The sequence below is a fragment of the Papaver somniferum genome, unplaced genomic scaffold (genome assembly GCF_003573695.1).
Source record: "Papaver somniferum cultivar HN1 unplaced genomic scaffold, ASM357369v1 unplaced-scaffold_137, whole genome shotgun sequence".
NCBI classification, from domain to species: Eukaryota; Viridiplantae; Streptophyta; class Magnoliopsida; order Ranunculales; family Papaveraceae; genus Papaver; species Papaver somniferum.
Window position 1 is genome coordinate 15610934 of NW_020622934.1, and position 23768 is coordinate 15634701.

Consider the following 23768-nt stretch of genomic DNA (forward strand, 5'->3'; position numbering starts at 1 on the left):
GCATAACCTGATATGCATCCAAAATAGAGTTGCATAATGCATTATACATCGAGAAAATTGTTGCATAGTCTTTTATGCATCGAGAAAATGGATGCATAACCTGATATGCATCCTTAAATATGGCTGCATAACCAATTATGCATCAATTTTTTATGTACGCACTAAAATCAACCAAAACAATGACTACATAACTCGTTATAGATGCATATTTTTGTTATGTAGTCGAGAAAATGGTTGCGTAATTCACTATGCGTCTGCATAATGTGTTATGCATCTTTTTTGGAGGCTGCATAATGAATATGTAGTCAGTTTTCGAAAATTTTCCTTAAAACGATGATCACCTCCGATTTTTTCGTGAAAAAAAATAATTGATATTGTTGTTTGTACTCGTTGCGTAGCTCTCCTAAAAAGATTTCCAACGAAATAGAATTTGTAAAATTCCAAGGCGCGAATTTTTAGATATGTTATATCCAAGTTGCGTTGCCAATTATATCCCTGATGCATAACCCGTCATGCGGATGCATAATCCGTCATGCAGACATTTTTAATAATTTCATATAATTATGAGTGTCACGAAAATATTATGGGTGTCACGGTACCTAAAATTAATTGTGGGCCTGACAATGAGAATATTATTTTTCTTTGGGCCTGCGCCTAAGTTTCCCATCCCAAAATGCTCACCCTTACTTTGGATGCACTATGAGATCTCGTCCCATTAAGGCACTAACCCAGAATAGATGAGAATACCAAGGCCCAATACCAGGTACGCGTTGGAGTTTCGCTCCCGTTAACATCAGGGTTTACGAATCTGTAAAACGCTAGGGTTAACGTGTGTTCCGCACAATCACGAAGTCACCGAGAAGTACTCAATCCATGGCGGAGAAGAACCAAAATTACGCATCATCACAATCAGAGGATGGAATCTTACTTTATTACAAATACGCTGAGATTCCAAATGTAAACGATCTCGTAGAATTTTACAATACCAACTGTAAATCACTTCATCTTCTTGGTCGAGTTCGTATTGCTCCTGTTGGTGTTAATGTCACTGTAAGTATATTTCTCAAGCTAAGTTTAGGGCTTTTGTTTGTCGTAGCAAAAATAATGATGGGTTTGTAAAAAAAGTTTAGATTTTGGTGTTTAGGTTGGTGGGAAATTAGCAGCTTTGGAGAAACACGTTGAGGATGTTAAGTTGAATAGTTTGTTTGAAGGGACTGATTTTAAGTTAGCATCTTGTGACTCCCCTTCTAATGAGAAGATTGCAAAAGAATGTGGGTTTACGTCTCTCTCCGTTCGCGTCGTAAAGGTTAGTTTTAAACTCTCATTGGTGTGGCGGTCACTTGAATTCAAATTAACAGGGCTATGATCTCAGTATTGATAGTTGTAGTGGTGGTGGTGGTTGCTTCATTCTATTCAAAGTTATAATCTAATTATTGATCATTATAATGTTGTTAGGAATTAGTTACGCTTAGCTCGCAGCCTCTTTTGGAGTCGCCGGCAATATCAAATGCTGGGAGGCATTTGTCAGCAGCTGAGTTTCATTCGGTTCTTCACAGTGCTGGTACGTGACTGTTGATGTTATTTTACTCTCTATCATACCATACTTCGTTAGTTTAGAATAGTATTGGGTAGATAAGAAATATGCTGTAACCTTCATGTTGTGATTACGATGCATTGTTGAAATTAACTTTTCGGTTAAGCATTTGACAATGTCATGTCATGGTAAAATTATTGATTTTGGAGGTGTTATCGTGCAGGAAATAACTTGGAGAGTGAGGGTCAATCTGGGGGTAAACCACTTATTCTGTTAGATGCAAGGAATGTATATGAAACAAGAATTGGGAAGTTCGAAACCTCCAATGTAGAAACTCTTGATCCAGAAAATAGGCAATATAGTGATCTACCTTCTTGGATTGACAGTCATGCAGAGCAGTTGCAAGGCAAATCTGTTCTCATGTAAGAGTTCATAAAGTCATCATACTCTTTATCTCATATGTCACCCCCATATTCACTATACTAATTTATTATTCATGTTCATTTTTTCGCTCTGTATAGGTATTGCACTGGTGGAATAAGATGCGAGATGGCATCAGCCTATATTAGATCCAAAGGTCATGGTTTTGAAAATGTCTTCCAGGTAAAATAACCGAAATATTTTGGTAGAATTATTTTCTTTAGTCATGCCCTTTGAGTAGCTTCCGTACTGTTTTATGTTAGTTCGTCTAGTCAGTTCATTTCTCCCCGGCTGTTGAAAATCATAAACAAAGCAGACACCCTTATATGGTTTTATCACATGGCATGTTGGTAATTTTAAACTCATAGCTGCCTCAAATATTTCTCAAATTACTAGCCTCATGATATGTTGTGTACTCGAAATGATCTCAATTGCTCATATTATATATAGCTTGATAATCAGGTTGTCAGTGCATTGTTACGTACTAGATGGATTGGACATTCACTGCAAGCCTGAAATCTTGATATATTTTTTGGGCCAGAGATTGCTGTTGCTCCTATTTTGTTTTTCCCCTCCTACTCACTTGCTGCTAAAATTCGAGAGTGATTATGGCGAGGATGGTTCCCCCCCTCCCTTGAAACAACGCTTGATTTGTAGCAAATTCGAGGGTTCTCTTAAGCATCAGTTTCTAAGAATCTTTAATGGGTTAGACGGATTTCAGTTCTTAGAGCAAAAGTGATTCTTGGATAGAGTGCTTTTAATGAGGAAAACATCCTCACCAGAATATGGTTCTTGGACATTTTGAATGCTCAGTCTTTCTTTAATTAAGCAACACAGCTTATCATACTTAGACGGTTGTGACTGCAGTTGTATGGTGGCATACAGCGGTACTTGGAACAATTTCCAGATGGTGGTTTTTTTAAGGGAAAGAATTTCGTATTTGATCACAGGTATGTTTCTCCTAGTCCTCTTATCAATGTATCCCTTTTCGTTAAGATTTGGCTTATTCTTCAGGTGTGAAATCTCTATGATGTCCAGATACAGATACAGTTATTTTTTTATTTATTTTTTTGGTGGTGGTAGATAACTTGTCATTTCTTGCTCAGCTGAACAGCATTGAGATGCAATGTGTATCATACTTTTAAAGCTTTAAAAACTTTTGTATATCGAGATTTAAGAAAGAAGGGAAAAACAAACATTTCTTTCAGGCGCCCCTATGTCTGAAAACATTTCTTTCATTCAACCGATGACCTTTGTCTGGACTTTTGATGCTGTTACACACGGATATAGTGCTCAACACTAGACTAGCGCGATACTCTGAGCAATGCATAACATGATGTTATATACCGTCTATATCTTGATCTTATGTTACATTACACGCGCAATTTATTTATTCTTTCCTTCTTTTCCGCATAATGTGGTTAAACAGTTGATGTGTTTCCTATATATGCACAATGTTTGGATTAGAATAAAGCAAGTTATTACCAGGACAAGTAATCATGCGTGGAATTTGGCAATAACCATTATTTTTAAAATAGTAACCATATCTATTTTTGTGCTCTAGGATTTCTGTTGGCAGCTCAAGTTCAGATGTTGTTGGATCGTGCCTATTATGTGGTTTGTCCTTTGACGATTATTCTTCTCGTTGCCGGTGCACCTATTGTCGGATGTTGGTGTTGGTCTGCGGCAGTTGTCAGGTTTGCTTAACCATAATTTGCTTACTTTTGATAAGTTGCCTGGTTTACCTTTTCTGCATGACGCTGATTGGTATGATCTCATAATTTCTTTGGTCAGAAGAAGGATGGTGTGGATTATGTTTGTGAGCTATGTAAGAAACAGAGTAAGATGGGTGAGCCAGTATCAGTGATTGGAAGTAACATTAACCCTATTGATTCAACACCAGTTAATGGGTTGGGTGTCGTTGAACTTGAGTCTATTATGTTGTGTAAGAATATAACATCTGCTCCTGAACACTCTGAGGGACATGGTAAGGTTTGTATCATTGTAACTAACATTCCTATTTTACTTGATTTTATTCCCATGATATGAGCATTTCAATTTTTTTCAGTTTAGAGATTATGCAACATCTTTTTTCCATTTTGAATTGAACTTAAATCGTCTCTTAATTTTCTATTAGTCCAACTGGATCAGTAATTTTATCAAGTTTCTACACTAGCCCGCTTAGAGTTGAAAGCCAAATGAAAGCTATCATTTACTTGATTTAGACCTAATGCTTGAAAAGTGTTACACAGGTACCAGGCCTATCAAAAAGTTAAGAATCTTGGCCTTGCATGGATTCCGTCAAAATGCATCAAGTTTCAAGGGAAGAACCGCCTCCTTGGCTAAGAAGTTGAAAGATTTAGTAGAGCTTGTTTTCATAGATGCACCCCATGAGTTACCTTTTGTTTACCAGCCACGTACAACTGAAACAACTCCTTGCTCTGAATTGGAAATGCAAAAAGGCCCACCACCATTAGAGAAGTGCAAGAAAAAGTTTGCTTGGTTAGTTGCAGAAGACTACAATGTCTCCACAGGAAAAGATTGGAAAATTGCGGATCAGCCATTCGATCCTTTACAATACCGGCTACAAACAGGTGGATTTGATGCTTCACTGGCTTACTTGAAAAATGTTTTCTCTAAGTTAGGACCTTTCGATGGGATCTTGGGATTCTCTCAAGGAGCAGCAATGGCGGGTTCTATATGTGCAAGAAGAGACAAATTGGATGATGAAATAGATTTCAAGTTTGCAATCTTATGCTCTGGGTTTGTCTTAGAAACAAAAGATTTCGAGCTTGGATTGATAAACTGCCCTTCAGTTCATGTTTTTGGCAATGGTGGTCAAGGTAAAGACAGGCAGATAGCACGCAACACAAGCATGGAGCTCGCAAATAAGTTTGAGAAAAGCTGCTCATTGATCATTAAACACGAATCTGGACATATAATTCCTACTCAATCTCCACATATTGATCGTCTCAAAGCTTTTCTGGTGCAATTTCTCTGAGTTGCTTTTGTACCTTTAACTGTCTTAAGAGTTTCGCCTTCGCCAGATTGTTGCCTACTTTTCATAACTGTGGCAGATTGTCAAGACCACTGTGCAACCGGTAATCTTAATATATTTGTGGAAACTGCCATTAGAATGAGTAAATCAGGTTAAAGGATTTGTAAGGATAAGATGTGAAAGAGAAGTTATATTGGCTGCTTTTTAAACATTGTGGACCATATATACTTGAACGTATTAGTGCAAGTGATATAAGCAGCGAGTACTTGATCTGTTTTCGTTTTCCTATTTGTTAAGCATGTTGGTGTCCGTTGTTCTCATCTCCCGTTTGTACTAGGTTGATGCAACCATCCAGAGCTTTCCTACATCAGGCAACAGGTTGGAACTTTCCTCTTGTGGGGGTTGAAGTCCTTTTTTCATGAATGAGTTACTTCTTCGGGGAACAATCAGCCAGCCAGGTTGCTGAATTCGTTCAGACAAATTCTGTCTGTTTAACGTGTGTCGCCTTCTCTGGTGGCCTAGCTGGAATCGTCCACACATTTGACTTGGTTAAACTTCTTCGTTAGAAGGGGTTTCAGTTCTCATAACTCTAAAGAATCAAACAGAAAACTAGGGTTTCTTTCTCACCCAAATAGAAAGGCTTTCCATTAATCTCTTGTCTTCTAGTTCTACAGTATACTATCGCTTTCTCAATTTGAACTCTTTTGCATAACACACAGAAGGGGGAGGAAAATGGTGGTTGCATCGGGCAAACCTTTTGCCAAGGAGATGGCTATACGGAGGAGAATCTTGAACATATACAATAAGAGAGAAGAAGATTTTTCCTCATTAAGAGAATACAATGATTATCTAGAAGAAGTTGAGGACATGACAACTAACTTGATCAATGGCATAGATGTAGCTGCTATCGAAGCTAAAATTGCCCAATACAAGAAAGACAATGCTGAACAGATAACTCTTTCTCAAGCTCGCAAGGCAGAGGAGTTAGCAGCAGCGTTACAAGCAAGCAAAGGAGGAGGAGCTGTCATGCAGAGTGGTGATGCAAATAATGGGGTCATGAATCAGAGCTCTCAAGGTTTTACTGGGCAGTATGTGCCAGCAGTCACTGGGGCAATAGGACAACCGCGGCCAACAGGCATGGCCCCACAACCTGTTCCATTAGGTCATGATGTGCATGGTTATGCAGTTGACAATGAGGAAATGATAAGGCTCAGAGAAGAGAGAGGTGGAAGGGCCGGAGGGTGGAGTATACAACTAAGCAGGAAAAGGGCACTTGTGGAAGCCTTCAGTAGCATTTGGGTATGATTTTTTCTCCTTAGTTTTTGGCCTGTGTGCAGGAGTTGCAAATCTTAAAGATTAAGTGTTGATTTTGTTGTTTGACACTTGACAGTGTTTGATCAAGAGTACACCAAATCTTAAAATTAGTTGTAGTTTAATGTTTACCATGTCTCCCATGCTTAGCATCTGAAAAGAGCATATATTGATTACTAGTTTATTTATGAGCATTCGTTAAAAGATTTTAATTTTTAAACATAATGAGGTTATATATATATATACTCAGACAAAGATTCATGACTGTGGGAGGGCATAAGCTGAGAAGTGAACTGAATTGTGATGAGAAAATGAGTCGTTTACAAGCTTAAAATAGTAGTTCAGGCAAACACGATGATAAGCAGGCGTATGATTAGTATTATGATAGTAGAAGTAGTGATAAAAATGACCATGATGTGTTCAAGTCAAATGCATACCGATGACCATATATGTCCATCTATGCACAGACATTAACACATTACAACAGATTATAATTGCGTGATACTGTAAATGCAAAAACAAAATTAGATTGTGATGACACGAATAATTTCAGCCTATGAGAGACAAGTCATATTGAACAATTTCTATCTCACCCAAGGAACAAAAGGCAGGCTTGAGCTTCTTTCTCTTAGAATTATATACTCGGTGATTAAAAGCTGTGAACATTTTCGTATTGAAGCACTATTTACAAGAAAGAAAAGCTATTGCACACACCTGTATCTAGGACATTGTAAAAATCTGTAAAATCTTCTCCTCCGAATAATTAGAAAAAAGTGTAGAGTTGTGCAAGCTAAAATTGTCCAAAAGCAGTTGCAAGTTTCTGAAAATCCTTAGTATACAGATCCTGAGCTGGTAGTTGTTGTTTTTGCTGCTGCTGCTGCTGCAAGTGGTGGTTCTGATGCCAAGATGTGCATGAACCCTCATTGTGAACTGGCTTTCTGATTTAATGTCACTGAATAGGGATTGAGGTGCCGGATTCTGCACTGTACCTGATGTTAGGAGTGGAGTATATAGAAGATAATCAGACCATTTTGAATCATCTGTTTCACCATCGACTGAAGTGTTCTGGTTTTCTTTATACTCTTTCTCATCCTCCAATCCCCAAGAGAAGGTTCCGTTCTCAACAAAGGAGCAATTGCTTTGTAATTCCGTATTGCTGTTAGTAGTGACATCACTATTGCTGCTATGGAATGCATTGGTTCCCCCTGCCGAGGGATTACGCAAGGAGGGAAGACTAATGGCATGCCTCATATCTATCAAACTTGGGAGGATAGAACTGGATGCGGGCGGCTGCATCCTGGGCATTGAGTTGGAATCAAATTCTGAATTCATCTCGAAATTCCTGGTGTTTTGGTTGAACCAGGATGTCGGGTCTTGATTGACTGAGTCCCTGGCATCAGATAACCCATCATTCAACTGCTTCTATTGAAGCTAAAATTGCCCAATACAAGCAAGAAAATGCTGAACAGACAACTCTTTCTCAAGCTCGCAAGGCAGAGGAGTTAGCAGCAGCTTTACAAGAAAGCAAAGGAGGAGCAGCTGTCATGCAGAGTGATGCAAATGTTGGGCTCAGGAATCAGAGTTCTCAAGGTTTTACTGGGCAGGGGGGGGCAGTATGTGCCAGCACTCACTGGGGCTATAGCCCAACCGCGGCCAACAGGCATTGCCCCGCAACCTGTTCCATGAGGTCATGATGTGCATGGTTATGCAGTTGACAATGGGGAAATGATGAGGCTCAGAGCAGCGAGAGATGGAAGGGCCGGAGGGTGGAGTATACAACTAAGCAGGAAAAGGGCACTTGAGGAAGCCTTCAGCAGCATTTGGGTATGATTTTTTTCCTTAGTTTTTGGCATGTGTGCAAGAGTTGCAGATTTTAAAGAGTAAGTGTTGATTTTGTTTTCGACACTTGACAGTGTTTGCTCAAGTAATGTTTCAGGGATAAATACTGATCCAGTAGACAAGGTACACCAAATCTTAAACTTTAGTTATAGTTTAGTGTTTACGAGCTTAAGATAGTGGTTCAGGCAAATAGGAAATGAGCATAACTTGACAAGGGGTAAAGTGGTCGTATGATTTTTTTCATGATATTAGAAGCATTGATCAAAATGACCAAGATGCGCGTTCAAGTCAAATGCACACCAATGACCATATTTACCCATCTATGCACAAACACTGACATATATAACAGATTATAGTTGAGTGATACTGTAAATGCAAAAACAAAAATGAGATTGTTATAACACACATAATTTCACCCAAGGAACAGAAGACAGGCTTGAGCTTCTTTCTCTTAGAATTATATACTCAGTGATTAAAAGCTGTGAACATTTTCGTATTGAAGCACTATTTACAAGAAAGAAAAGCTATTGCACACACCTGTATCTAGAACATGGTAAAATCTGTAAAATCTTCTCCTCCGAATAATTAGAAAATCCTGTAGAGTTGTGCAAGCTAAAATTGTCCAAAAGCAGTTGCAAGTTTCTGAAAATCCTTAGTATACAGATCCTGAGCTTGTAGTTGTTGTTGTTGTTGTTGCTGCTGCTGCTGCAAGTGGTGGTTCTGATGCCAAGATGTGCATGAACCCTCAATTGTGAACTGGCTTTCTGATTTAATGTCACTGAATAGGGATTGAGGTGCTGGATTCTGCACTGTACCTGATGTTAGGAGTGGAGTATATAGAAGATAGTCAGACCATTTTGAATCATCTGTTTCTCCTTCGACTGAAGTGTTCTGGTTTTCTTTCCCATCCTCCAATCCCCAAGAGAAGGTTCCGTTCTCAACAAAGGAGCAATTGCTTTGTAATTCCGTATTGCTGTTAGTAGTGACATCACTATTGCTGCTATCATGTTTGTGATTCCCTGCTTTCCAGCTATGGAATGCATTGGTTCCCCCTGCCAAAGGATAACGCAAGGAGGGAAGACTAATGGCATGCCTCATATCTATCAAACTTGGGAGGATAGAACTGGATGCGGGTGGCTGCATCCTGGGCATTGAATTGGAATCAAATTCTGAATTCATCTCGAAATTCCTAGTGTTTTGGTTGAACCAGGATGTCGGGTCTTGATTGACCAAGTCCCTGGCATCAGATAACCCATCATTCAACTGCTGAAGGGGGAAATACCCTATAGAATCAGAAGGTGCAGAAGTTGTGGGCGTTTTCGAGTTGTCATGGGAGTTTGTGAATCTCTCCAAGAAGAATTCCTTAGTTGGGCCACTGCACGTTATCAAATTGTTGCCGGTACTATTGGTATGAGCCTTAAAGCTCAAGGAAGCCTGAAATGGGAACTGGTCTTCAACAGATAAGGTATGTGCTTGTGTCAACACCACATCTGGTTTTGAAATCTCTGCTCTGAGAAGGTTCAATTCATTTGGTCCACCCCCGAAGGCTTCCTCACTAAGAGTGTTGTTATTGCGACTGTTACTAACAGACGTGTTGACTTCTCCGGTCTCAACCTCGGAGAGTGGTTTGTGAGTGTTTGGGTCAATTCCTCTCTGCCTCAGCTTCTTCTTAATACAAGAATTCCATAAATTCTTGATTTCATTATCAGTTCTGCCAGGTAATTGTGCTGCAATCTGAGACCACCTAATGAAATTGGCAAAAAAAAAAAATGTAAAACCATCAAATTCACGCAACCGATAAGTTTGTTCTTTCTGTCAATTCAAGTTCATGATGCTAAGGATAAATTACCTGTTGCCCAGAACAGAATGAAGTTCAATTATGAGATTTTCTTCCTGTTGTGAAAATGTGCCTCTCTTTAAATCAGGCCTCAAGTAGTTTATCCACCTAAGTCTACAGCTTTTTCCACACCTTTGTAGGCCTACAAATATTTTTGCCATTTTGAGCAACATCAAGAAAAAATAATAATCCTGCATGTACAGTCTAATGAATAGACAATAACTGTAGGATATAAAACTAACCTGCTGGCTTAGGGACAGAACTCCAACACCCATGACCATACTTTGTGATATGCTTAAGAAGCTTTTCATCTTCTTCAGGAGACCACAACCCTTTCCTGAGCTTCTGCTTGAAACAACAAGAGTGTCTCCCCATTCCAGAAGTGAAAAGTAGACAAAACTTTACAAAGTGGCTTCTGACAGATGATGTTCTTTATAGCAAGAGCAGCAGTAGTAGAGTTTTAAGGTAGTGAAATCTATGTGAAGAAGAGATTCATGAGAAGTGATGGTGAGGTCTAGAAAATGAAGTAACAGCAGAGAAAGGAATCCTAATTCAGTCTTTATGAACTGGACAGAGAGAAAGAGAAAAGAAAGAGACTTATTAGAGAGAGAGGGCAGGTCATATTCAAGAGGTTGATTGTAAGTTTGAGGTTTTTAAATCTTTTTTATGAAGGGATGTGACTCAATAATTTGAAGTCATCTCACAAGGATTGAGAATGGTTAACACAGTAATTCTTATAACAGTATGACGTCCGTTATTTTACCGCTGTTTTTCTGAACCGACGTTATAACTGTTTTACTTCTTAGTTATAACGGAGGTTTTTTAATCAATAATAATGGGAAATGTAGATTGAGAAATTAATGTGTGCTGCAGGGATGGTGGGTCAGTGAAGACTGATGATATAAGATTTTGATGCTTGAAAATCAAGTAAAAGAAATAGAGAAGGTCCACCACAGAAACAAAACAAGCAAAATTAATACATGGGTCTGAAGATATAACTTAGGAGTTTCTAGCAAATTTTCAACCAGTTTTATTACAAGATTCCAATAATGAAAATGAAATTGCAAGACAAAAAATTGTTAAAAATAGAGAAGAGGTCTGCAGACAAGAAATATCCATGCTTAGCTGAGTTTAGCCGGTTTAGAAGAAAATGCTCCTCATTCATTTCATGAATTGAATGCAATTGAAAGAAAGATGACACAAACTTCATATTCTATCTATTTCTTTAGCCACTTTTTAGTACCCTTTGTGTCTCTGTCATTGTTTCTTTACTTGCTTTAAAAAATTTCCCATTTGTCATCCAAAGAGTGAAGGACACCTCTTTGTGTTTTCTTTTGACTTTGTTTTTTTATTGGTTTTTAGATGGGTAAATTTTCAAACTCATCATCACTTTGAAAAGTTTAATGATTACTTGAAAAGAACAATTTATATCGCAGACAGATACTTTCATGCGAATGAATAAGTGGGCAGCTTCCTTTCTTTTCTTTTGAGAAAAGGAGAAAAAGAATCAACTATACAATTTCATGCTTATTCTCTTTGGGAAGACGAGGAAAATAAAATCTACAAAGTCCTTCGTTTTGGTGCATGGGAAAAATTATATTTCATGAGTGTATCACTCGGTACTATTGCACCAAAACTGTCACGCAGGATTACCAAATTTTACGAGGAGTAGTTACTAATTCAGTTTAATCCAATGGTCGAGAATTTTTAGTTTTAATTCGTGTGAAATTTAGTAACCCATGTAGACTGTTGCAACCTTAAAACTGAACCATTGTAAGTTGTTATGAAGATATTGTATACTAATAAGTAGTAAAGAAAATGATAGTTTGGACGCTATTCATACATATATGCGCGTCTAGAATTTGAAAAGAAGTACATGAGAAAAGATGATCAGCCCTTGCTTGAAATTGTGGCACACCTCGAAGAAAACCACACTTGGGATGATTGCCATGAATCATGAAGGGATAGCTTTATGAAGAATGCTTGTTTGATAAGATACCTTATCCAAAATAATCTAGAAAGGAAATCAAAATCAGTTTTTGTTGGATCCCTTATTCCTTTTCATGGGAAAAGTTGTATATTCTTTTACCTCAATCTTCTTTGTTACCTTTAAGCAGTTCTTGGAGCTCATAATTATAACCGACTCCACTAAAATGTTAGTTAACACATCCTGATTATCATATTTTATAACCTATCATCACAAGGTTTTATTTTTATTTTCCCGGAACAAAAAGTTTAGAAATTTCATAATTATTAAAACGAGGGGTGTACTTAACTAAGAGGGTGTTTGGGGTACTAGAAGCAGAATTGTTGATGTTTTCCAAAAGCGAAGGTCAGCCACATAAGTTTTTTTTTTTTTAAAAAAAAAAGAAAACATATGCCTCAGAAAAGTTTAGCTTTTTGTTTCTAGAAGTCATTCCCAAATTTTATTCTCAATCTAACTTTTGATTTATTTGCTTTCCAGAAATCAAAAAGCTACTTCTTTAGATGTACCTAAATAGTTTCTTATAATTCATAATTTATAACGCCAAAATAGGCAATGGGGGTAGCCGACTTTGATAGCTTTTGTCGAGGGTTTTGTCCCATTTTATTCCCATATGTAAATACATAAAAATGTGTTAGACAAGTTGAGATGAAAGTTATTAGGGTTTATGATGAGTGGAGAAGGTTAATGACGAGCATCCCTCGCCTAAAACAAGATAATAACCATTTAAAGGCTACTCCAATCACAGGAGAGAGATCTGGATTGGTGTTTGGGAGGAAAGCTGAAAGAGATGAGATCATAGTTCTTAGTTGCAGAAAGAGGATCCTAGAGAAACGAAGTTTGTTGCTAAAGTTATTGTTCTGAGGTTGTGTTATTATACTCGGATTAACCGATTGTTGGTCTATTTGTAGCTACAAAACCCTAATTGCATGTCGGTGGAATAAGGTCAGGGATTTAACCCATAAAGTTATATTATTTTATTGAGGTAGAAATACATTAAAATAATTTGTATATATATATATATCATGAGACAAAACAAATGTTATTGGTAAGAACTTTTATTGATAAAGGGGAGATCGTCAGAGCATTGCTCGATTGAACCCACCGAGCGTTGTTATGTCAAGTTTGGTTGTCATATTTTAGCTCCAAACTCGAAGCTGCTTGATTAGATTACTAGAGTCAACTTCGTCAGGTTGGACTAGGAACAATAGAAATGTTGAGATTCGCTCGTGTTACTCTGAAGAACCTGAAGATGTATCGACATCAACAAACGTATATCATCCTTGTTCGAGGTTAGTAAAACAGAATTGACTTGTTTCATTTCTATCTACTTTTCTTTCAAGTCGTTTAGATTGAAAACATAACATATGAAGTATCTTTATGTATCTCTAGTATTGATGACCTGATAATCTCTAGTATTGGTATACTAGATTACAAAGTATAGTTTAGCTGTTTGGACTGTGTAGATTCAACATACAACTAACTGATAACTTGTGGTTAGTTAGTTTGTTGAACTTTTGTGTTGATTCTATACCTCAAAGACTATGTATAAATACATGAGTTTAAGTAAGTAGACATATGAAACTTGTTTCGTAGTCGAAAGGAATCAAATGATCTATTCTAATACCGATCCCTTAAACAAGGATCTTTATTAGGACCAATCCTAAGGATCTCTAGTAGGACCGATCCCTTACCAACGATATCTACAAGGACCAATCCCAAGGATCTTTACAAGGACCGATCCTTAGGTTAACCAAAATATAAAGTTTTCGATTTGATTATTATCTCATAGTTTTCCTATTGAAAATGTGGTTTGGTTAATACGGAAAGTTCATAAGATGTATACATAGTATTTGAACATGTGCTAAACTTTTATTACTTAATATTCATGTATTTCCTTGATATTCAATGTAAGACCCCGAAACCGGGATATTCTAAATGTCATTTTGGCATCCAGAATTTATGTGTTATTTATATCCCAGTGGTCCAGTTGATAATCATATCTCTTGTTGCTATATTAGTAAAGTATATGTTATACGCTGGCTAATATTAGTTGTCAAGAGAGATTTGAATATATGAGTTGGATTACAATTGGAATACTAATAAAACCGAAAATAAACAGTTATCGCATACTTTAGTATTTTCAGACTTGGTAATTCCTTAGCTTGGTCATTTATAGATAGCGAAGCTTGTAGTTATTACAAACTTATCCCTTGAACACACTGAACTAACCGTTTGTGTGGGAAGCCCACTAAAGTATTTTTGTAGTGCTATTCGAGAGGAGAGTATCCTAATTAGGTGAAATCTCTTATGTGCGTTTCGTTTAAAGACTTCTCTGGGATCAAAGAAGTATTAGTAGTACCGTTGGTTGCTGTTATTTAAATTTTCAATTATTGTTTTGATTGACTAACTATAAAGTTGAACGTTGATAGATCTAGTTTGTTTATTTTGTGATATTTCTCTTTTGATATAAAGTCACTCGAACTAGCTCAAGAAACGATTTATGATCCTGCTTTATTGCATTTAGATCCGGAGATAGGACTTCTGGTCATCCGTTATTAACAGACTATGTTCTGTGTGTGATCGATCATTAGTGGGATCCGACAAACTTTTTTATCTCATATAAAAATTTTAAGCTTGTTGTATAGATCGACAATCTATCTTTGTGTTTCTCTTTGAGATATACTGTTAGAGCACTTCTTGGTCGAACTCGCAAGCGTTGCTATCTCAAGCTTGTTTGTCAAGTTTAGTCGCCAAAACTATAAGTTTTGATTTCTAGTCTACTTATAGCTAAGTCTCGGATTAAGATAGTAAGTGTAGTTGAGAATTAGACTTCACGACGTTCATCGATTGAAAACGAAGAACTACTAAGGGGAGCTTGTGGAACTTCATCAACAAAAGGTATGTGGAGACTTGAACCCATATATCATTCAAAAGTCTATCTACTATATTTCCTATTTGAGACAAAAATCTTATAGCTACATAGACTTCGATTATAAACATTTCATATTTCGAGCTGAGTTTAACTCGCTTACATATTTCTCGAAATATGTGTTGGTAAGCTTTCGCTTTAACCAAGTTTATCCTACATTCTTGACGAAAGTCAAAAGATGATCATGTGAAAATCTTCTTGTAACATCTTACATGATTTGTGTGAGACAGTCATTTGATGTAGACTCGAAATATTTTGTATTGATCATTCGATCACTTGAAAATTGCTTTGAAGCTAATAGTTTGTGTGAGACAGCTATTGTCGTCTTCCAAGAATGTTTCAATCATTGAAATGAGAGTTTAGAAAAAATAACCATGATTGGATATAGCAAAGTATACGTACTTGTATGCTAACTGTTGCAAGTTATTCGAATTCCGGGAACCATAGTATGCATACCCGTATGCATACTGGTTGGTTAATGAAAGTTCGGGAACTTAGTATGCATACCGGTATGCGTTCTAGCGTGAGTTTCAAGTTCCGGAAATTCAACTGAGTTTGGAAGGTATGCGTGCCCGTTTGCATACCGGAGAACCCAAACTTAGTTCGGCCACTTAGGTATGCGTACCCATTTGCATACTTGAGTAGGTTATGTTCTAAAATCGGTTTGTTCATGAACTGATACATCAATATAATAAGGAATGCAATCTTTTGCAAACCGTGGCTATAATGTTCATGAATTGATTCGAGTGAATCAAAATCGATTTTGCTTCAATTGTGTCTTGCATACTTCTATGAGAATATAAATAATTGAATAACTCTAGAACTAGTTTCATTTGAGTCATTTGATCTAGTTATAGTTAAGATGAATATGGTTAATATGAAAGTGTTCATATGGATAACTTCGGTTAACTATTATTGAGATAACAAAGGTGTACACATTTAGGTATGGTTCATATTTAAATGAAGTCACTTTTCATTTGTATGTAACAAGCTAAGTTCGATCTAACGGTTGAAAGGTATTAGCTTGAGTTTAATCAGGTTTTCATCTATCGGTGAATATTGAATGCTTTGTTACCAAGGTAGCATTGATTGCAAACTCTGATTTGAAGATTATATAAGGGAGAACTCTATCAACTTGGAAACCTAATCCCCACACCTCCTGTGTGATACTAGTTGTGACTAGAGTCGATTCTCTTTTAACCTTAGGTTTTTCCAAAACCCTGTAGGTTAACGACTTGAATACTTCATTGGGATTTTGAAGCCAGACCCAACTATTTTCTCTGTAGTTGCGTGTTCTGATCTTGCAGTTTTATATCGCGATTGAGTACAATCTTCTCTAAGATTTGCTCGAGATTTAATCTCCGATAGGTAAGATAAAAAGTAGTCACAAACATCTTCGTTTCATCGTTTGTGATTCCATAATATCTTGTTTCGCTACCATACGATTAAGATTATTGTGAGGTGATTGATATTACTAGGTTGTTCTTCAGGAATATAAGTCTGGTGTACCAATTGGTTCATGTTCACCTTGATTTACCAAAAGATGGAACAAAACTCATAGGTATATATGTGGGAGACAGATTTATCTATTCAATAGACTTTTCTATGTGAGACAGATTGGTTTATCAAGTCTTCGACTTTGGCTCATAATAATTCTTAGTTTTGGGTGAGATCAGCTAAGGGAATCAAGTGCACAGAATCCTGCATGGTTCTAGAGGCGTAAGGAACGCGGCTATACCTTGATCAGTGTGAGATTGGTTAGGGCTCAACTACATTCTAGTACGAAGTTAACTTGGAGTAGGATAATGTTTGTACGGCTTAATACAATGTGGTGTTCAATCCGGACTAGGTCCCAGGGTTTTTTTGCATTTGCGGTTTCTTCATTAACAAAAAATATGGTGTCTGCGTTATTTCTTTTTCGCATTATATTTTCTATATAACTGAAATATCACAGGTTGTGCGTAAGTTCAATCAATTGTGAATCCAACCTTTGGTTGGTGATTAAATTGATTGACACTTGTATATTGGTTTTTGATACCGTCCAAGTTATTTCTTATATTCAATCGGGCTCGCAAATTCCTATTTGTTTGATCGCAGATTGAATTGAGAAATTGAGATACAACTCTTGAATATACTTTTCTTAAGATTGAGTCTGACTGTCTAGTTGATTCTCTTGAAATTATATTGGAGTTAGTCCATACAGATTGCTAAGCGAAATATTGGGTGTGGTTGTCGAGATTCTTGCCACAAACCAAAATTTTGACGGATTGAACGCAATCATCCATGCCATTACCCCGTATCTTCAGCACCATGTGACTACGTGCACTCGGTCTAAAGATGCGTGAGATATCTTAGAAACCGTATTTCAAGGGAATACCTGTGAGAAAGAAGCTAGGCTTCACAACCTAAATTCTGATTGGGAATACCTTCGTATGGGAGATAAAGATTCATTTAATGAGTTTAATCACAAAGTGTCTGAAATTGTTAATGCATCTTTTGCGTTGGGTAAGACTATTCCTGAAAAGCACATTGCGATGAAAATTCTCAGATCATTGCCATCTAGATACGATTCTAAGAAACATGCCATCGCTGAAGGAAATAACCTTGAAACTCTTTCCAGAAATACTCTTGTTGGGAAGTTAAAGATCTTTGATCATGAGCATGTATCCAAATCTGGAAAGGATATTGCTTCCAAAGGACAAAAGAATACTAAATTACTTGATAAAAGTAAAAGTGTTGGCATCTCTGAAAATGATCCTTCTGAGACTGATTCATCAGATGAATATCTTGACAAGTCAGTCTCTTTGATCACAAGACAATTTAAAAATCTTATTTTGAACAGAAGTAAATGGTTCACTAGAGATAAACCTAAGTCATCAGTTAAACTTCATAATCGTGTTCCTCCTGAAAACAGGGATACTGACGATACTGATGACGAGGATATGCCACAGTGCTTCAAGTATAAAGGTTTTGGTCATTTTGCAAATGAGTATCTGAATCGTAGAAAATACACTGGAAACAAAGGTCTTACTGCAACTCTTGATGAAATGTCTGATCACTATGATTCTAATGAAGACGAAAAATCAAGTATTGCACTCTTCTGTGAAAATAATTATTTTGATAGTTGTAGCAATACGTACATCAACTTCGATATTCTTCCGGGAGAAACTTCAACCACTTTGGAGGATAAAATGGATTTCTCTTTTTCTACTGGAAATTCTATTTCTAATTTTTCAGGTTCTACCGTTTGTATAGCATCTTGCACAGCTATGGTGTCCGAACCGTCCTCTATATTGACATGTTCTTATTGTACTCTTAAGGGTCATGAACACTCCTATTATTTCAAGTACAAATATAAGACAAGATATGTCAATAAACTTCAACTAAAAGCAAATCGATTAGCAAACAAGCTCAAACTTGTTCATAAGTCGTCTGAGGTATGTAAACTTATCTCTTCTCCAAAGAAGTTAATTTCCATATATAAGAGTAGACCTCTAGAGAAAATAATACGGTCTAAACAGTCTGTCAAACAGGGTTTTAAGAATTCCATTCAAGAAGATTATGGTGGAAAGATCATTGTTCACCCCAGCACAACTTAATTGTGTTGATAGTGTATCTTGTCTCATGTGCCTGGTTCAAAAGAGACAAGAGTTTGCACACTTCGGGCTTTAGAGAATTTTTTTTTTCTCCTTTTAGTTTTGTTCTTTCGCCTGTTGGAATACTTTTCATATCTAATTGTTATTGAAAAAGGTTTCCCTGTTTGATTATTAAAAAGAAGGTTAAAATCGACAATTCTTTCTTCTTTAGGGTTTTGAGTTGTGCGTACGTGAATCCTTTTAGATGTATAAAGGTTCTGTAACCTTACATTCCTTTTTCCTTCTCTAAAAAACTCTTTTTTATCACAAGGGTGCTTGTTGAGCTTGATTTGTGAATTTCTTTCACAATCTCATACTTGTATGGAAACTCCAAGCATCATGATGAATTCTAATGGAAAAGAGGTTAATATGATTGTTAAGCCATCAATCATGAAGGAAAAAGATACATCTCCGGTACCCTCTTCCTTGAAAAGAAAAAGGAGGAATGTGAGGAAACCAAGGGTTGTCCCTTCAAATCTTCAGAAGTTTTCTACTTTTCTTGAAGAGTTGAAGGAAACAAAAAAGGAGATAATGCAAATAAAGGCTATTGTTTTTAGGACTTTTGAAATTCAAAAGGCCTTGTTCGGCATCAGTCAAGAAGGTTTGTTGGAATTGACTCCTATCTTCATAAACCTTATGTTCCAATGGCTGTTGACGACAAGGAGTTCGGGGATGATAAAGAATTTTTCTCTGGTACCCTCTTCCTTGAAAAGAAAAAGGAGGAATGTGAGGAAACTAAGGGATGTCCCTTCAAATCTTCAGAAGTTTTCTGCTGTTCTTGAAGAGTTGAAGAAAACAAGAAAGGAGTTACTGCAAATAAAGGCTATTGTTTTTAGGACTCTTAAAATTCAAAAGGCCTTGTTCGGCATCAGTAAAGAAGGTTTGTTGGAATTGACTCCTATCTTCATGAACCTTATGTTCCAATGACTGTTGACTACAAGGAGTTCGGGGACGATAATGTCTAGGAAACTTCTTACGAAAATTTATTCTTGTGTTTTAAGAAGGATAACTAGGGTTTGGAATAGCAATTATTGTGAGTACACAGAGCTATTGCCAACGATTTTCATCTTGCAATGTTTTTAGATTTCTTTATTTAAATTTTAAAGTTTATTTGGAAGATGATTTTGCAGTATTAATCATTATTGGTTTCATATATTGCAAAAAAAATATTATGGGATATGTGTGTTTGCGTCCGTGAACTATGATTGTCCCATATATGTCAAAAGTTAAGCCTATTGTGTCATTATGCAAATATTGATGGAAGATAGGATGAACTTTTGATTACAAAGATTAAGTATATGATATCATTATGCAAATATTGATAAAAATAGAATGAATCTTTGAATATTCCGCAGTATTGATCTTTCCCTGATCCACTTCTATGTGAAAGTATTGTGCGGCTCTGTAAGTTCTCTTATGTTGAGTATTTCTGATTAAATTAATCATGAGTTCTCTTGTGGCTAATTTAATTGAGTTTGATCAAAATAGAATGAATCTTTCGGGAATAACATTTTATGAGGGAGAGTTCTTAATTGAACTTGTGCTTAATTTCCAAAACTTTGTGGGGAGTGAGGCTGTGGGATATTGTAGGAGTTTTCTTGTATCTCTATCAAATCCTTGATGAATGCATTTAGTTTCGTTTATGTGATTGCATCTAAACAAAGTAGATATGTTCTCTTTTAGTCATGAAATATCTGTATGAGAATTTCATTATGATCCCACTGTTTTACCTTTGCCAATTTACATTGACAAAAAAATGGAGATTTAATGGGTAGTTCACACTACAAGTACATATGGTTTACGGATCATTATGTAAGGGGGAGTGGCTTTCATGTGAGATGGAGTATTGACTGGGGGGGGGGGGGGTGATACGTATCACCATAGTATTGTTGTCAAAGTTGTGACACAATTGGACTTTGATGTTGTGTAATAATACTGAGACATTGTATAACAATGATTGAGAGCTACTGTTTTCTCAACTACGATGTTGAGTTGAACACGTTCAGAATCACTGAAGTACTTGGAAGTGACGAAGATTTCGAGTAATGTTGAAGAACCAAGGAAATCAAGCATTTGGATGAGAAGCTACACAGTTTATTTATTTTTGTAATCCATATGTATTGATAGTTTTGTCGCTAGAATTGACAAAGGAGGAGATTGTTAGAGTACTGCTTGGTCGAACTCACAAGCGTTGCACCGGAAATAGAAATAACACAGACACCAGAAATTTTGTTAACGAGGAAACCGCAAATGCATAAAAACCCCGGGACCTAGTCCAGATTGAACACTGACTGTATTAAGCCGCTACAGACACTAGCCTACTCCAAGATAACTTCGGACTGGAATGTAGTTGAATCCCAATCAGTCTCCCACTGATCCAAGACACAGTTGTACTCCCTACGCCTCTGATCCCAACAGGATACTCCGCACTTGATTCCCTTAGATGATCTCACTCACAACTAAGAGTTTCTACGACCCAAAATCGCAGGCTTTGACAGTAAACAAATCTGTCTCACACAGACAAGTCTATCAAAGGATCAATCTGTTTCCCACAGATAAACCCTAAAGGTTTTGTGCCGTCTTTTGATAATAATCAAGGTGAACAGGAACCAATTGATAATCCGGTCTTATACTCCCGAAGAACAACCTAGAGTTATCAATCACCTCACAACAATCTTAATTGTATGGTAGCGAACAAGATGTTACAGAATCACAAAAAATGAGACGAAGATGTTTGTGATTACTTTTCATATCTTGCCTATCGGAGATATCAATCTCAAGCCAATCAATCTGATTGTACTCGTACGATAGAAGATGCAAGATCAGATTACACAACTACGATAAAAGTAGTATCGGTCTGGCTTCACAATCCCAATGAAGTCTTTAAGTCGTTAACCTGGTTTTAGAAGAAAAAATCAAAGGTTAAAGGAGAAACGACTCTAACACGCAAACTAGTATCACATGTAAGGTGTGGGGATTAGTTTTGCACAATACTAGATGTATCCTTTATATAGTCTTTCAAATCAGGGTTTTCAATTAAGTTACCTTGGGAACAAAGAAAACAATATCCACCGTTAGATGAAAACCTGATTTAGATTCAAGCTAATATTTCTCAAACGTTAGATCGAAAACTTAGCTTGTTACACACACTTGACAATGCACGCTTCTAGGTTTGTTAACCGTACCCAAACGTATGCACTTGTTGGTTCAACAATAGTTTACCAAAAGGTTAGCCATATGAGCATTTCATATCAACCATGTTCTTCTTCACCATAAATAGTTCAAATGACTTCAAATGAACTAGTTAGAGAGTTGTTTAATTGCAAGGAAATCTCATGTATTACACAAGACACAATTGAAGAAAAGATGATTTGATTCACTTGAATCGGTTCATGAACTTTTATAGCCACGGTTTGCAAACTGCATTCCTTAGTCTTTTTAAGTTTAAGTTCAGAAATCATCTTCAGATATATAACCTTCTCAAGTTCCTAGACTAGGTTCGCGGACTTAAGTTACCGGGCAGAGTTTACAAACTCCAGCAGAAATTCTCGGGTATGAGAACTTCGCCGGTTCGCGGACTTAGTTCGCGGACTTAGCTTCACGCAATTAGTTTGTCAACTCCAACAGAAATTCTTGGGTTTTAGAACTTCCGCAGTTCGCGGACTGAGTTTGCGGACTTGGCTCACGCCATTCTTCCGGTTCTCTTGATCAACAAAGTTCGCTAACTTTGGTTCAAGGAATATGACTTATAAACAAATGTGTTTCCACAACAATGCTTATGTCCACCATTGGTTATGTAATCTAAACTCTCATTTCAATCATTGAAACATTCTTAGAGGACGTTATTAGTTGTTACACCATTTCTCGTCAAGTCAATTTTCAAGATGATTGAAACATATCATGACTTTCGTCACATGGTAAAGATAAACTTGATCGAAGCGAAAATCTTACCAACACCTATTTCGAGATATAGATAGGCGAGGTATACTCGGCTCGAAATACCAAATGTGTATAATCAAAGTCTACATATATAATATACAACTTCTGGTCTCAAAGAGTAGGAAATAGAGTAGATATACTTTTGAGTGATAGATAAGTTCAAGTCTTCACATACCTTTTTGTCGAGAAGTTCCACCGGTTCCTTAAGTAGTTCTTCTACTTGGATGATGAATCGCCATGAAGTCCTTGAGCTCAACTACACTTTCTATCCTAGTCCGAGACTTAGCTATAATAGACTAGAAATCAAGACTTATAGTTTTGATCACTAACATTGACAAACATGCTTAATATAGCAACGCATGCGAGTTCGACCAAGCAATGCTCTAACAATCTCCCCCTTTGTCAATTTTAGTGACAAAAATATTAATACACATGGAATACAAAAAAGATAAAGAAACTTTAGTAGCTCATATTCCACATGTATAATCTTCAACATTCCTCGAAATCTTCGTCACTTCCAAGTACTCCAATGATCCCCAAGGTTGTAAGTTTAGCATCACCGCTGTCGAAGATCCGTAGCTATAACAATGAGAAAGCATCGGTCTCGATCATTGTTATACAGTATCATAGTATTATTGCACAACGTCAAAGTTCAATTGTATCACAACTTCAACAATAATACTACGGTGATATGTATCACTCCCCCTTAGTCAATACTCCATATCACATGGAAACCACTCCCCTTTACACAATGATCCGAAAACCATATGTATTTGTAGTGTGAACTACATATTAATTCTCCCCATTTTTTTCAATAAAATTAGCAAAGGTACAAGAACGGGATCGTAATGAACTTTCCGAGAGAGACATTTCATGACAAAAGGAAAAAAATACATACCAACTAATTTAGATGCAATCATAAAGCCGAAGCTAAATGCATTCATCAAGGAGTTTAAAGATACAAGGTAACCCCTCTAAAATTCCACAGCCGCACACCCCTCAAGATATGACCATTAATCACAAGTTCAAAAGAACTCTCCCCCATTTGATGTCATTCCCGAAAGAACAACAAAAGTGACCTTAATTTCGAAAGAAAAGAAGGATTTTTATTGGACACCAAAAACCATAAGAATGATTTTCTATATCCAAAAAATCAATCAAATTAATCACAAGTAAACCCATGATTAACTTAATCGGAATACACAATCAAATTAAACACATTGTGCTCAACATAAGAGAACTTATGGAGACACGAAAATACTCAACTACATTAATCACAATAGAACCCATAATTAATCTAATTGGAATACAAAACCAAACTAATCACAAAAGTAATCAA

The 23768-nt window shown here is 36.7% G+C and overlaps 4 protein-coding genes across 5 annotated transcripts; 3 read left to right on the top strand and 1 right to left on the bottom strand.

The window, feature by feature from the left end:
* The first annotated feature begins 834 nt into the window (after positions 1-834).
* On the top strand, positions 835-5217 carry LOC113334971 (rhodanese-like domain-containing protein 6). 2 transcript variants are annotated; one of them, XM_026581195.1, is made up of 9 exons: positions 835-1050; positions 1145-1306; positions 1456-1561; positions 1758-1956; positions 2056-2137; positions 2822-2904; positions 3519-3651; positions 3749-3941; positions 4207-5217. In XM_026581195.1, exons 1-9 carry the CDS (start codon positions 874-876, stop codon positions 4953-4955), a joined length of 1884 nt encoding a protein of 627 aa, XP_026436980.1. In that variant the 5' UTR covers positions 835-873; the 3' UTR covers positions 4956-5217. The 2 variants fall into 2 exon arrangements, with proteins under 2 accessions (XP_026436980.1, XP_026436981.1); XM_026581196.1 differs by having other exon boundaries at positions 3752-3941.
* A 144-nt stretch (positions 5218-5361) lies between these two features.
* Positions 5362-6350, top strand: LOC113334972. The gene has a single exon (XM_026581197.1). The coding sequence runs from the start codon at positions 5685-5687 to the stop codon at positions 6255-6257; it is 573 nt and encodes a 190-aa protein (XP_026436982.1). The 5' UTR covers positions 5362-5684; the 3' UTR covers positions 6258-6350.
* A 1193-nt stretch (positions 6351-7543) lies between these two features.
* LOC113334614 lies at positions 7544-8093 on the top strand. Its single transcript, XM_026580830.1, has 3 exons — positions 7544-7564; positions 7664-7853; positions 7975-8093. The coding sequence occupies exons 1-3, from the start codon at positions 7544-7546 to the stop codon at positions 8091-8093; spliced, it is 330 nt and encodes a 109-aa protein (XP_026436615.1).
* A 419-nt stretch (positions 8094-8512) lies between these two features.
* On the bottom strand, positions 8513-10547 carry LOC113334993 (transcription factor MYB61-like). The gene is made up of 3 exons (XM_026581216.1): positions 10182-10547; positions 9952-10081; positions 8513-9846 (listed from the first exon to the last, which is right to left on the bottom strand). Exons 1-3 carry the CDS (start codon positions 10312-10314, stop codon positions 8715-8717), a joined length of 1395 nt encoding a protein of 464 aa, XP_026437001.1. The 5' UTR covers positions 10315-10547; the 3' UTR covers positions 8513-8714.
* Positions 10548-23768: the final 13221 nt, after the last annotated feature.

What these genes read in the sequence shown, in the direction of transcription:
- LOC113334971 (XM_026581195.1), top strand. Translation starts at nt 874, where the DNA reads ATGGCGGAGAAGAACCAAAATTACGCATCATCACAATCAGAGGATGGA. An exon ending in CTGTTGGTGTTAATGTCACT is followed by an intron (nt 1,051 to 1,144) that starts GTAAGTATATTT and finishes TTTGGTGTTTAG; the next exon opens with GTTGGTGGGAAATTAGCAGC. An exon ending in AATTTCGTATTTGATCACAG is followed by an intron (nt 2,905 to 3,518) that starts GTATGTTTCTCC and finishes TTTGTGCTCTAG; the next exon opens with GATTTCTGTTGGCAGCTCAA.
- LOC113334972 (XM_026581197.1), top strand. Translation starts at nt 5,685, where the DNA reads ATGGTGGTTGCATCGGGCAAACCTTTTGCCAAGGAGATGGCTATACGG.
- LOC113334614 (XM_026580830.1), top strand. Translation starts at nt 7,544, where the DNA reads ATGCGGGCGGCTGCATCCTGG. An exon ending in TGCGGGCGGCTGCATCCTGG is followed by an intron (nt 7,565 to 7,663) that starts GCATTGAGTTGG and finishes CCCTGGCATCAG; the next exon opens with ATAACCCATCATTCAACTGC. An exon ending in CAGGAATCAGAGTTCTCAAG is followed by an intron (nt 7,854 to 7,974) that starts GTTTTACTGGGC and finishes ATGGTTATGCAG; the next exon opens with TTGACAATGGGGAAATGATG.
- LOC113334993 (XM_026581216.1), bottom strand. Translation starts at nt 10,314, where the DNA reads ATGGGGAGACACTCTTGTTGTTTCAAGCAGAAGCTCAGGAAAGGGTTG. An exon ending in TTCTGTCCCTAAGCCAGCAG is followed by an intron (nt 10,082 to 10,181) that starts GTTAGTTTTATA and finishes AAATATTTGTAG; the next exon opens with GCCTACAAAGGTGTGGAAAA. An exon ending in CATTCTGTTCTGGGCAACAG is followed by an intron (nt 9,847 to 9,951) that starts GTAATTTATCCT and finishes CAATTTCATTAG; the next exon opens with GTGGTCTCAGATTGCAGCAC.